The sequence below is a fragment of the Diachasma alloeum genome, unplaced genomic scaffold (assembly GCF_001412515.2).
Source record: "Diachasma alloeum isolate Michigan unplaced genomic scaffold, Dall2.0 Dall_scaffold_00480, whole genome shotgun sequence".
Lineage (NCBI taxonomy): Eukaryota > Metazoa > Arthropoda > Insecta > Hymenoptera > Braconidae > Diachasma > Diachasma alloeum.
Window position 1 is genome coordinate 74,901 of NW_021680613.1, and position 15,231 is coordinate 90,131.

General features: G+C 36.6%; 1 protein-coding gene across 1 annotated transcript in view; it reads left to right on the top strand.

The window, feature by feature from the left end:
- Window positions 1-15,231, top strand: part of LOC107042491 — a 360,805-nt gene that overhangs the window by 35,345 nt on the left and 310,229 nt on the right. The window contains exon 3 of the mRNA XM_015263549.1: window positions 1,907-2,174. Within this exon, the coding sequence (XP_015119035.1) occupies window positions 1,950-2,174 (225 nt within the window). The 5' untranslated portion in view covers window positions 1,907-1,949. The remainder of the gene's footprint in view (window positions 1-1,906; window positions 2,175-15,231) is intronic.

Here is a 15,231-nt window from a genome sequence, read left to right on the forward strand (position 1 = left end):
AAATCACGTCGATAATTCCTTCACTGTTCGGTAATGACAAAATTCTAAATCAAAGAAATAAAGTAATATACGAACAGCGATAATGCGAAAATTCCCTGAAGCTGAAACATTGCCCCGAGAATTCCACTTTGGATATCCGAATTTTTCCAAAGTGAATGCGAAACGAGAGTTGCTACTTACGACAAATATTTGAAACACTGAATTTCAATCGGAAGAATCCGACATAAATATTTCAAAAAAAAAAACTCGTAAATTGATACAATAAGAGGTTCACTGAATTTTTCCCGAAACCGTTATAATGCTCCGCTGAGCGAGAAACCAGATCTCGTCAAAATCCGAAAGCCAAAAATCTAATGGCGTCATTCGCCATGGACGAAAACCGTTTGTCCAAAAGAAAGCTAATTTCACGAGATCCCGCTCTCTATTACAATCAATAAATTAACGATTAATTAGATCCACCGTTCACCAGAACTGAAGAAGTCTCAGCAACAAATTCTCCGGAAAAAGTTGGGACTCCCCAATAAATCGTCAAAGCAAGATGTCGGAGACAACGAGAATTCGGGCGTCGGGACACAGTAATAATTTTGATAATTCACGAAAAACTTGCGAACTGTCAGTCTCGCCATCCAAACGAGAAGTCATCTCCTCGGCACGCTCGATGGCACATTTTCTCGATTGCCGAAAATCCAGCCCTCTCATTGGCTGTTACTTTCACCGAAGAGACTTTTGATTGGAGAGTGATGACGACGTCAACTTTCTCTCCACCGGAATCCACACCGGACAACCACGTGATTTCTCATTTTCCCTCCAAATCCACAGGGATAAAACCAAGCATTAAAAATGTAGTTCCAACTACTCACAAATCGCATAATGATAAATAACCATTAATTTATGTTTCGGGTCCTTTAACAATGGACCGAAAATATTATTTTCGCCTAGATTCATTCGGCGCTCGAGCTCTCCAATTCCGGCTCCAGTAGCTGGCGCCGCGACACGGCCAACCTGCGTACTCCTCCACCGGCGGGGATATTCAAACTCCAGATCCACCCCAGACTCTGCAGAACCGTTGCTCCGAGACCCAATTTCAGCATCTAAATTCTTGCATCTCATCCCAGTCCTCGTTTAGGCTCATCCAGATCCCCCGATGTGTTCCGATGAACGGTGGAGTGGAATGATTCAATACAAACCAAAAAGATACTCAATAAATAGTTGAACAAAAATCTAGATTTTGACTCTCGCTTCGCTTTCGCAGTGACTTCTCGTCTGGATGTTTAAATGAAACCGCAGAACGGTTGAAAGATAAAAATAACACGTTACAGTACATCCGCATGAAGCGGGCCCACTTTATCGATTCTAGTTTTCCGAGATATACACGTTTCTGTCTCAGCAACTCCCATTTAAACCAATGATGAATTATTTTCTACATCTTCTCCAGCAACGTCATTTTTCACACTATCAGGGTCGTTGCGGGCTTAAAATGTACAGAATGTTATCAGTATTATCGGAATATGCATAACTCCATGTCGACAAAGTTAGCCCTTTTCATGATGCGGACGGTTAAACATAGAAATTGCTCGTGGGGATTGAGAATTTTCCATGTGCTGTGAGTCAGTTGCACCTCATTTCGACTGCTCAGTACCATAATTTTTCTAGAAGTTGTATTGATTCTGCATCAATATGTTTTCCGAACGTTTATCATGGTTTTTATTAATGGAAATATAAATGAAAAGTTGGGAAAATCAAGGGAAAATTTGGTTGAAACTGGTACACTTTTTCACTTAATAAAGATGAACTTGTGTGAATTGATGAGAAGAAAACATGGGTATTTAATGCTACTCATTGATAATTACATGAAAGATTCATGCGAATAAAATGCCCAATTAATTTCCATCATGTTATGTTACAGATGGCCATTAAAATAATTAAAAAATTGGGGTGATGTGCACGCAATGGATGGTCCTGAATGCACCGTCGGTGGCCGTGGGGCCGACGAATCAATGGGGACCGTGGATTGTCAGCCAAGTCTGACGACTCCGACCGGACACAATCCGTTGGCGATTGGTGAAAGCGACAATGATCATCAGCGATGTAAATCGAATCACTCCACCTCATTACGGACATTAAAAAAGCCGGATCCTTATAGAGAACTGGAGCTGTATCTGGCCCGAGTCATTGTAAGTGCGGATGATATTTTTTACCTCATTTTTATCATTGAATAAATGTCGAAATGTTCACAAAGTAGCGGTTTCCATGCCACCTAATTCCAGATACTCAAATAGAGAATACATTTCTGGATAGCGCGAGAATGCTTGATAATATTGTACGATTTCATTAGTTCTAACCGATAATATTTCAATCTGAATAATTTTTATTTCTTCAATTTTTCTACTACGATCTAGATTTTTTATTAGTAATTAGAACACAGAATGCGCGCGTATTGTTTTCCATGGGTGCCAGCATAGTAAAACCTTACCGTTCCTCACTTTCACTCATTTTTATCTTGATAATAATGCAAAAATGAATGGTTTCACCAAAGTTTTTCACAATCAAAATTTAATTATTGAATAATTTATTCAGAATCGTCATAATCTTCTTCGTCTTTTTTTTCGTTTCTCTTTTGCTTTTTGCGTTCTTTTTCATTTTTAGGGATGTATTATGTACTATATACGTATACACTATGTCGTATATGTATTTTTTATTACAGTAAGAAATGAATTTTTCTTTTTTTTTTAATTACTGTACACAAAAGATTACAGTAGATGAATAAATATATATGAGGTATTCCATGCAAAATGAGTCAATGGCTGACCCTCACCCTCTTGAAAATTGATCGCGATTTTTTCTACAATTGGGAGGCTTGAAAAATTATCTCTCAAATTTTTTAAGATTTTTTTAACAGCCCAGTTGGGAGATATTTGTTTTTCAAATTGTTCCCTTTTTTAACAATAACTCGAGTTCTACTCATCCAATTTCGATTTATTAGGGATCCAAATTTTCCATTTTTTACCACCTATAATAAGAATGTTTTTTGTTCAAATTTTTTCCAATCTCTAGATGCTCGAAATAACGAATTTTCGAAAAAAAAATTTGAAAAACTTGAATTTGGCTAATAACGTCACGGTTGATTATTTTAATTTTTTTCAGTAATTCCTATAATCAAAACAAAAATTTTGAGCTGTCATACATGTTGGGTTTCGTCTTAGATCTATTTTATTTTCAATTTTTTATTCTCAAAATTCCGCGAATTCGGTCACAATACCCCAAAATGTCATTGGTTGACTTTGATTATAAACAATATGAAGTAAATTTAAATATATACCTATATATTCCATATTTTTTCGATACATAATTGAAGTCATTTTAAGGTGTTTTTACAAAATTTTCACAATTTTAAAAAGAAAAAAGAAAAAAAAATAGATCCTGGAGAACCCAACATGTATGACGGCTCAAAATTTTCGTTTTCATTATAAGAATTACTGAAAAAAAAATAATAATCGACCGTGACGTAATTGGCAAAATTCAAGTTTTTCAACTTTTTTTCGAAAATTCGTTATTTTGAGCATCTAAGATTGGAGAAAATTAAAAAAAAAGTTCTTATAGGTGCTGAAAAATGGAAAATTTTGCCCTCCAATAAATCGAAATCGGATGAGTAGAACTCGAGTTATTGTAAAAAACCGGAACAATTTGAAAAAAAATCATATTTCCGAACTGGGTTGTCAAAAAAATCTAAAAAAATTTGAGACATAGTTTTTCAAGCCTCCTCATCGTAGAAAAAATCGCCATCAACTTTCAAGAGGGTGAGGGTTAGCCGTTGACTCATTTGGCATGGAATACCTCATATAGACATCATATTACATTACTTGATAAGCGGATAATACAGGCTTCAAAAATCGTTATACTGGATTTTTTAAAAGTGAACGAAGAACGAATTTCGATTTGCTTAACGAGGTAATAATTTTCGTATTTCACAGTGAATATAAATTTTGTGGTGTTTAAGTGCCATTCACGATGTTACATTATTGTAGAAAACTACGATGTAAGTAATCACCTGAGGGGAAATTAACTTTTTTGCACGTTAATGTTTAATAGACTACCAAGCTGACGTCAGAGATAAGAATTCCTTTCCTGTCATAAAACTCCGTTGCATAAGCATATTTGGTGCTAGATATTTTTCTTGACTGATTGGTACCATTCTGACTGGACTTTTCTCTGAATTTCTCATAAAAGAATTACAAAAAATGTTCCGATTGCGTAAATTGATGGAAAAAATTTGTATCATATTTCGTACGGGTATTTTCAATTGAATACGCAATCTCACAACATGTTTGACATACCAGTCCAGGTTATCATTAGGGGTACAAGCCTCTGGGCATTCTCCCACTAGAAAGTCTTACATTATCCGTAAAATCGAGTCTTTATTTCTTCAAATGGGTCTGGCTTTATCATTATGCGATTCATAACACATGTGGTGAGGAAAATTATGGTTTTTACCATTAATTCGTACTCAAATGACTTTTCTAAAATACTAATTCGCCCATAATATGAAAGTCGGAGAATTATTTTAAACGTTGAGTAATAGTTTATGGTCAAGTTTCTTGATTTCTTTTCGTTCTAGGTAATTCCAATGTTAGATCGCTGGTTAAAGTGGGTGGGATTCTTCAGGATAAGTAATGGGGAGCTTGTACAAGATATCGGTCAGGTGAATGGTATGCGACTGAATGACAATTACCCGAGTAACGGGTCGGCTCAAGTGCATCTTGACAAATGACAGTTGTTTGCGAAATTTCTTTATTGAGATCGGGTAGATACGTTAATGGAGCTATAAATCTTCGTGTAGACTTTTTGTAACAATTTTCACATTTTGTTATAGTTTATTCAATTTAACGGTTACTGGCCAAAAGCGAAATTAGTTGTAGAATATTTTCTAGTCCGTAAGCTAGGGGGGTTTTTGCACACATTTTAGGTCGCGATGATTTTTTCATTGGATTCTATGTTTTTCGACCTGCTGAATCCGAATATGAAGGTCCGTGGCTTGAATTCCTGTGAGGTTTTTGTTATCAACAATTTTTCAATAAATAATTGAAAAATCGAATTTTCGGGTCGGGAAACCTTTTTTCTGTAAAATATACGCCATTTTAAGAGGGGTATGCGCTGAGCCATTTTTTCGTATTCGCAACTGTTCCATCAATAAAAAATCATAAACAAATGATTTTTTTAGGTATTTCCGAAAATATTGATTATTTTTTTTTTTTCGTATTTCACGTTGTTGCATGAGTTATTTATATGATACATCATGAATCATGGAGGAAAGGACTCAATTTATAGTAATTTAGTCATTTTTCAATAATTTGTTTGAATAAAAAAAAAATCAATTTTCGACGGAGAAATCAATTTTTCTGCATGTTAGAAGCGATTTGCAAAAGGTAAGTCCTCATATTTTCCCTAAAGTCAACTATTTGTTCATAAAAAAATGACGAAGAAATTAATTCCTCACAAATTCACCCGAAATTTAAAAAAGAGAAAATCCTGCAGATCGAAGATGTGGGATTAAATACTCGTTCTGTGCGAGTATTGAAAAATAATAAACCACCTGAAACTCACAGGATCCAGGACAATAAAAGTTTTCCACACTGCAGTTATTTCATCGTATATTCAGTATGACACGTTCCTTTGGTTTTACAAAAACAGAAACTGATACACGCAATTCCGACCTTCACACAGGCACATCTGTTATTGGAGCATTTTTGAACCGAGTGGCGATAAAAACTGATTGCATTTTGTTCACATAATTCATTACCGCAGAGGAAAGGCAGTTCCAGTAGATTTCGTCCGGAGGTCAGTTTCTGAGAAATATCTCGGAATCTAAAAAAAATTATAGAAATAGAAAAATTTCTCTAAAGAGCTTTTTTGTAGAGCAAGATGAGACTTTCAAAAAAGGTTTTCACAATAATCACGTCAGCTGCCTTAGATTCGAAAATATTCCTTGGAAACTGAGCGAGAATTCCACTCAAACCGTTTTACCTCTTCGTTATAGAATTGAAACTATCGCGATGGAAGATTTTCCTTCTTTATTGAAACAAATACAGCCATAAAAATGTTAATCTGCACTAAAAGTATTGATTTGTTCAAATTTGTTTGAATGAAATGCCTACGCAACGCAAATTCTGCAGGTTTTCTACTTCTGTAAAATTCGGGTGAATTTGTGAGGAATTAATTTCTTCATAATTTGTTTATGAACAAATGGTTGACTTTAGGGAAAATATTATGAGGACTTACCCTTTTCAAATTGCTTCTAACATGCAGAAAATTTTTTTTTCTCCGTCGAAAATTGATTTTTTTTTTATTTAAACAAATTATTGAAAAATGACTAATTTATTATAAATTGAGTCCTTTCCTCCATGATTCATGATGTATCATATAAATAACTCATGCAACAACGTGAAATACGAAAAAAAAATCAATATTTTCGAAAATAGGGGAGGGTGGGGCAAAACGGCTCCCCTTCAATTGTCAATAACTTGTGAATGACATTGTGAAAATTCCCAGTTTCAACTTCATTTTGAAGATAATTTTTCATTCTTCAAAACGAGCTCTAACTCATCCCAATCGGATTATTGAATCGGAAAATATTGACGATTGAAGGGGGGCCGTTTTGCCCCATCCTCCCCTACCTAGAAAAATCATTTGTTTATGATTTTTTATTGATGGAACCGTTCCGAATACGAAAAAATGGCTCAGGACATACCCCCCTTAAACTGGCGTATATTTTACAGAAAAAATGTTTCCCGACCCGGAAATTCGATTTTTCAATTATTTATTTAAAATCTGTCAATAACAAAAAAACTCACAGGAATTCGAGCCGCGGACCTTCATATTCGGATTCAGCAGGTCGAAAAACATAGAATCCAATAAAAAAATGATCGCGACCAAAAATGTGTGCAAAAACCCCCCTAGCTTACGGACTATTCATTCTATTTTCATAAAGACGGCGCGTTTAACGATTAATTCAAATATTATTGCACAAGGCACAATACTTACGGTGACAAATATTCATATTACTCCAGTTTAATGAATCAAATACACATATTTATAATTGGATTGATTACACTCATTTACATTATTGATTTTCCACCTTCGATATTGCTGTTCATTTATCCATTGGGTTATGTTTTTCATTCACTGTTTGTTTAATTTTCTATCTTATCAATAACTCCGCCCTCTTGAAGTTTATTATAGATGGATTAAATCATTCATTTATCTCCTTTTAAGTATTATTTACTGGACAAACTATAGAAGTAACAGATCTCTCAGATCCCAGGTGGGAATTGACCATTGGTTCAAGCTTGAACCAAGCTTGGACCAAGACTAGCCTAGCTTGGCTCAAGCTCGTATTCCAAGGTTGAACCAACCTTGGCTAATCCTTGATTTGTAACACTAGTCCAAGCTTAGATGCCAAGCTTGATCCAAGCCTGGTGATTTAGATTGGTCCAAGCCATTCATCTAGCTTGGGCCAATATCAGATAGTCAATAAATCCAAGCTTGGTATTAAATTTTCATATCGATTAATTTTTTAAACCTTGCATAAATTAATCGTTGGAAAAAAAGGAAAATAGTGACATCATCATCTTAGTAGAACGAAAATGGGAAAAAAAGAAAAAAACGGATCGGTCCATTGGTTTTCCAGATATCTGATGTCGGTGTTCCCAATCGGTCACCCATCCTTGTAGTGCCCCGACTCGCTACTGCTTAGCTCAGTGATCGCAGGATATCCCGGTATGCTTCTGAGCTGTGCAGCTAATTGTCCAACAATTAATTATTTTCGGGTTGATGAGCGCATTTGAGAAAAGGGGAAAGATAGAGATAAATGGAGTGGAGTGAATATTCAGTGTAATACAGGATACCACGAGTGGAGGAGGGAGAGGGGAGGGAAACTGGAATTGAATGGACAATGGGGTAAAATGGGATGGCAAAGTGAATCGGGCAGCGGGTTCATTGGACAGCGGGGTACAACGAGATTCGAGGATGAATCAGACAGTGGGGCAAAATGGGATAGTAAGGTGGATGGGAGGAGAAGGGATGGGTGGGGGAGGGGGAGTGTTGAACCGTGAGGTAAAAACAGGACAGCGGGTCACTCAGATAGTGGGGTAAAATGGAATACCGTGGTGAATTGGAGAGAGGGGTAAAATGGGATAGTCCGGTTAATCGAATGGTGAGTGAGTGAGATAGTTGGGTAAAAAAAAATAATTTCTGCGCATGCTTGACAGTGATGTTTTTCATCGCTCCCTTTCACCCATCATCCTATTCACCCCCCCCCCCTTGTTCCCCTCTTGACCCCAACATATTGGGCCAAGCTTGGTTGAACGCCTGAGCTCAAGCTCGGAATATCAAGCGAGGACCATGATTCGGACTACCTTGGCACCCAAGATTTGATTCGCAGGATATCACCAAGCTTGATTTTATCTAGGTATCACCATAGGTTCAAGCTTGGTTCAAGCCCCTGAGTTCAACCTTGGAGTATCAAGTTTGGACCAGGATTGGAATTACCTTGGCACCCAAGCTTTCATTCCCAGGATATCACCAAGCTTGGTTTTACCTAGGTATAGCCACAGGTTCAAGCTTGATCCCATTGTTCAAGCTTGGAATCCCGCACCTGGGGAGTCGGTACATTCCAACGAATTTTACTACTACCGCGAAGGTACCAGTATCCGACAGTGTACGAGTATCCGATATTCGAGCCCACTTTCGTTGATATTTTACTTTTTTTGGATTTCTCAACTAAAAGGCTCCTGCTTTTAATAGTCAATAGGAAGAGAAACAACTATTTGAATGCAAAAGTTAAAAGAACATCACAATCATCCGTAATTAGTTAATTATTTAATTTGAATGAAATGAAATCATGAATGAATGTTATTCATGAATGTTAATTATTGAATCATGAATGTTTTGGGTGTTAATCAATTAATATGAAAATATATAATATTGAAGTGATATGAAATAAATCGCAAATATTCATTTTCGTAACTTTCAAAAAATATCAAGTTTACTCCACACGGAGAAATTTTTGATCAAAATTATCCTACCGTTCTGTAAAAGTGTATCATGAGTCATCGTTTCTTCATTTCTATCGCGAAATTTGGTAAAAATTAATATATAATGATCAAATTTTATTCTACGTTGGAGAAATTTTATCCTGATAAAAATAAAAATTACCGTGCCGGTAGAGTAAAAATTACTGTACCAGTAGGGTAAAATTTACCAACCGTTCTAAAATTTTCGTTGTTATCTAAATAAAAATAACTGGGCTGGAAGGGTAAAATTTATTATGCGTCAGGATAAAATTTCTCTAACGTCGAATAAAATTTAATCATCATATATCAATTTTTACTAAATTTCGAGATATAAATGAGGAAACGATGACTCATGATACACTTTTATAAAACGGTAGGGTCATTTTTATCAAAAATTTCTCTCGATGCATGTTCTGTTTTATCATGAGTTATTTAATCAATATTTACAATTATTATGTTCTGATAATTATTTGACAAAATGAACCTAACCTCGCACATGCTGTCGGCTATTGGGACTAAGCGACGTTCGGCTGTCGGATACTGGATCATGGGGCACATTGACTTATTTCCGTTAATATTTATATACAGATGCGTTATTATTTATTTTTTTACGGCCTTTTGAGTCCCCTTTTCGGGTTTCATTTCGACGCTCTATTCAACCGTATGCATGCGGCTGTGGATTCTACACTGCACCGCATTCGCGCTTCTATAGAACATAGGAGTAGCATAGGAAACCACAGGAAACTTATGCCTGTATAGGCAGTTACTCTATTCCGTCGAAAAATTCGGTTCCACTGGGAATCGAACTACAACCTTTCGCACACTAGACTTGCGTCTAGCCGACTCGACCACCGACATCGGTAGATGTATTATTCATACGATTTTTTGAGTTTTTATTGTTTCTGAAATGTTCAAAATCACTTTGTTTCAATTACACATAATATTTTCGACTCGTATAACGAAATACACAAATTTTACCCTGGGATTCTTCTTAGGCTGTCGGTTACTGGTACCTCCAAGGTATCGTATCTAGGCAGACGGTAGCGTATCAGCCAAAGAAAATTTTTGACTCCGATTGTCCAAGATCTCAGGCCGAGCGCTACCGGGTATGTGTACAAGAGATTCTCTCTAATCCGACGGGTTCGGGACGCGTCCTTGGGTGATTTTCTCCGAATCTCGGATAGGAGAGTTCCCCCCACTCTGTTCTATCGCTGAGCAGTGTGAGCGTGTAGGAATGGTCCGCTTAGTGGGGAGTTACGGAATAAAGATTATAGAAGGGGACAAACAACATAACCTATGACTATCAAATGAGAACCGTCAAAAATAAAAATGCAATGATAATAAATTTATTTGAAAAATGGGAGGTACATTAACCGTTGATGTTTACAATACTAATTGGTATTACCACAATTGAGTTCAATTATAACTTTGTTTAAACTTAAAAAATACTAGACAACTATGACTTATTGGTCTAAATATTTAAACAAATATTATGATGAATCACATTTTAGTTGCATCTAAACTTCATTACGGTAAGAAAATAACGAATTGCTTGAGTACATATTTCTTAATTAATAATATCACTCCTGTTCAGATTTTGAAACAGCCCGAAAAAATGACTTATTATCTGCAACGAGATCAGGATTATCGTGATATAAATCTCTTCAACTTTGTTTAAACTTGGAAACAAATGAAAATCATTTATAGGTTTAAACTTTCCAACTAATATTCTTATGAATCACATTAGAATTGCGCTGAATTTCAAGCACGATTGATGAATAACTCATTACCCTTTCCGTCTTTAAAATTATTTCACACGTCTTAAATCATTTTTCCAACAAAAAAATCAACATTAGAATTAGACTGAATGTAGACAATCTTTATTCTTTTCTTCATAATATTATTTTTTTAAAATAACTTCTTTGGCAACTATAAAGTCTACTCTAGAATTAGCTTTGGGAATTGGAGGTTTGGGGGAAAGCAGCCACAAACATTTTCATCAAATCAGATGTCGCTTTTTTACCGATATCATTGTTTTCCCTTGCATTCTGTGATGATGATGATTGAGTTTGCTCACTGACCTGTCCTCAGTCTGTCTTGAATTTCATGCAGCTTGAGCAGCTGATCCTTATTAAATAGAGGGTTTGACTCGCAGTAGCGGATGATTCTGTTAATAGAAAAAATTGCTTCACGCAATAAGATCTTCTCAGAGTCGCTAGCATCCAATGAACATTCACTATTCTCCATATTCTGATCATTTTCTTCGTCATCCTGTTCATCATTCACAATGTCAATAATCTCCTCCTGCGTGAGACATTCATCTTCTATTGCTGAAACTCCAGGGTTCAACCAAATATTTAGATGAGCTGATTCAAGTTGCCTGTATTGGTCATCACCATTTTGCAGTGCTGTCAAAAATTGATCACATTGAACAATATTTTGATCCTCAACAGAAACTGTCATGAGCGACCCTTCCCAAAATCTCAACGATCAAAGGGTCCTCCATGATCTCCGGCCATACCTAAAATTCTTATCATTTGGAATTTTTTTTTATCTCCAATTCATTATTAAGTAACTCGTTTCAAATTTACTTGAGTTGCAATTAAGGAAAGAATTCTATTTGCAATAGTAACTTACTGGCTTCCAAGACTTGATTATCGTTGAACTGGGGATTTCTTGCCAGGACGTTGCTACCCAAAAAATGACTTCTTTAATAGTTATCTTCTTTAGGGATTCACTCAAAGTTTGTCCTTGATCTAGTTGATCCAACACAAACGTCATTAACTTACGTCGATAAAGCATTTTTAATTGCTGAAGACAGCCTTGATCCATTGGTTGAATGATTGAAGTGGTATCTGGAGGGAAAAATTTAATCATAATGAAGTCACTCTTCAAAGCCTGTGGGTGGGCACCACAGTTATCCATAAAAAGAAGGGCTTTCAGGGGAAGACCGAATTGTAGCAGAAAGAATTTAACTAGAGGCTCAAACTCCTGGTGAAACCACTCTTCGAAAAGAGGGCCAGTCATCCAGGCACTCTTCTGACTTCTATACAGCACTGGGAGATTAGTGATGCCCTTGAGGGCCCTGGGTTTTACATATTTGCCCAACACCACCAGTGGGAGCTTGAATGTCCCTGATGCGTTGCTGCAAGCCAGGACTGTCAGACGTTCTTTTTGAACCTTCAGCCCTGGTGCACTTGATTGGGTACTCAAGGTTTTCCTGGGCATTTTTCTGAAGTTCAATCCACTCTCTGCAGACCCCTTCTTCAGCCATAATTTTTTTGAATTCCTCCCTATACTCATCTCCTCCTTCAACATCAGCAGACAGCTTCTCGCCAGCAACTGTGACGAACTTAACTCCATGACGTTCTTTCCAGCGGGTCAACCATCCTGGACTAGCCACAAACTCTTTAGTATCTCCTAGAGATTGCCAAAAACGTAGAGCTTGAGTTCTCACCAGAGGACCATCCAATGCACACCCGGTACGTCGCATCTCTTGAAACCAAATCCAAGTGGTTTGATCAACTTTTTCATTGAGTGGCCTTGTGAGTCGTGTTTTCTTTGGTATATTCCCTACATGTTCACTTGCCCACTTCTTAAGTTTATCCTCATATTTCACCTACATCTTCACACCATTCTCACTAACGTTCAAACTTTCGGCAATAGCACTAACCGGAATGCCATTATTTATTTTATTCACCGCTCGCAACTTGTAATCGATTTAAGTAGAGTCATGTTTACGTTTTTTACCGGGTGTCGACATTTTTCCGTTTTTAGAGGTTATGGTTGTCGGCAACACGTAGATGGGCCACATTCAATTTATCTCGTTTGCGCAATTCTGCGCGCATGAGGTCATGGACAAGGATGGATAACATTTCACGAGTGGTGGAACGTTCTTGATGGGAGGACATGCTCGGAGGGGAAATTTTGCGGATTGCAGAGTCGTCGGATTAGAGAAAATCTACTGTACAGTGGTTACTCCCTAACATTTCAACCTCCGGGGCCAGAATTCAAGGAATGAAATGTTCGGGGAGCCCTTACTCTTCCGTTGGAGGCGGAGCTAGGACAGACAAACAGAGAAAGAATCTGCCTGTTTCACTCACACGCCGAGAGTAATTTTACTTCACAGTCCAGCCGCGCAGATTTACCCAAAAATATTTACGTTGTCGATGGTGGGAGAAGTCAACTTCTCCAACTGAAATTGTTAGGGAACCGAAATGTGAGGGAGTAACCATTATACACCAAGGAACTTTGCCCTCCAGTACCACCGAACTATGCTCATTCAATAAAATCACAACGAAATAAGCTACCCTTAGTTACATCATATAAATCGCGGTCAAGCTTTTCACTGATATAACTATTTATCTGTTCAAGGTAATAATAACTAAGTTACGCCCATTGCAACGGGTTCCTGTCCTCATTCTCACATTTAACATTATCTCCGAACCCTGTCAGAATTACGTTTCAACGTTGGTAGCAGTGCTAGCCAACCTCATGCATGGAGGAGAAGGAGAGAGAAAAATTATTTTATTCTTTCTCTCTTCTCGTTATATGCCCATTTTGTTATCAGACTCATTTCTTTATTATAAACATGAAAAAACACGAATGAATAACGTGATGTGCACTGCTCTCTGCGTCAAAATTCTACCAGGTTTTCGATTGATTCATCTTCTTAAACCAATCCATGGGTAACATGCGGTCGAGTATTATGAATGAATGAAAAAAGCCAAGTAAGGGAATTTTAAATAGTTAGTCATAGCGTGCAATCAGATCGCTACAAGTAGGATAGATCTACATTGAAGGATTGAAGAAAAAAATTATAAAGTAAAAGAATCAGTCAAGACAGGACCAATATCCTTCCCGCGGAGTTTTCGAAATCACTGTCTGAAATCAATCTAAACTTCTTTCTTCTGATTCGCGATGAGGACATTATTCCTGCCTTGACTGACTTTTCATTTCATAAAGATTTTTGTCTTTAATCCTTCAATGTAGAAGTCATCTAATGAGTGCAATTGTTTTAACGAAAAAATTCTACATTTTTTCCGTTCTATCCGCACATTTTCAGAATTTTATCACTTTTTTTTACGCAGCTGGATTTTTTTCATTAATTTACATGAGAACATATGTTAATTTGTTTGTCAATTTTCTTGTTCAGGAGGTATCTAAGCAATCTGAAACTTTTGCTGCATGTTTCCTAGCCTCAAATGTACGTAATCCATATTTTTTCATACTTTTAGAACTTTTTTTGACCTAATGCAAAAACAGCCTTGATTGGAAAATTTTGATATTTTTAATCTGAATGAATTGCGAATAATATTTTTCAATGAAGAATTTTCCGTATCGTGGAATGGTGACATTGTTTTCTCACAATCACTTCTTTACCAAATTTATTCTGATAGGAAGCGGTTTAACTGTTCAAACGACTGTCACTGGATGTTTTCTATTCCCTGAATTAAGTAAGTCGTTAAGTCCGTTACCAGAGACTATCAACATCTGTTGGCGTTCAATTGGAGAAGAAAACTCTCGGAAGAATATTAACATATATCATGCAAAACTCGTTATCTGATATTTTTTTCGTCAATTTATTATTCCTTTTCATTCATCCATGGACTTTTTTTCCAAATAATGATTCTCACATGAATATTTAATCTTTCCATACAAAATTACATGATATTTAATTCTAAAAGGAAAGTTGATTATTTGTTGAATTGTGATCTTAAATTAACACTATAAAAATGAATGATTGAATTAAATCAATGGCCGATTTCATCATCAGGCTTTAGGCCCACAAAATATTTTATGTAACGGGTCTGAAAACCGCGATCTAGGCTAGATTCGGATTGCGGCTAGGTTCGGCTAGATTGGCGTTCTAGCGGTTTAGACCTAGTAACATAAAATATTTTTTCATCACGCTGTGACGAAAAGTGAACTTTTCGGCACGCTCCGCGTGCCTAAAAGTCCAATTTCCGCCACATTGTGATGAAAAATATTGTTCGTAACTCATGAAAAAATGTTTTTTAGCTCGTGGGATTATATCACTCGCCTTCGGCTCGTGATATAAACCTCCCACTCGTGAAATAGTATATTTCGTAACGAGTGCAAAAAAGTGTTTTTTGGCGAGTGGGAGGTTTATATCACGAGCCGAAGGCGAGTGATATAATCC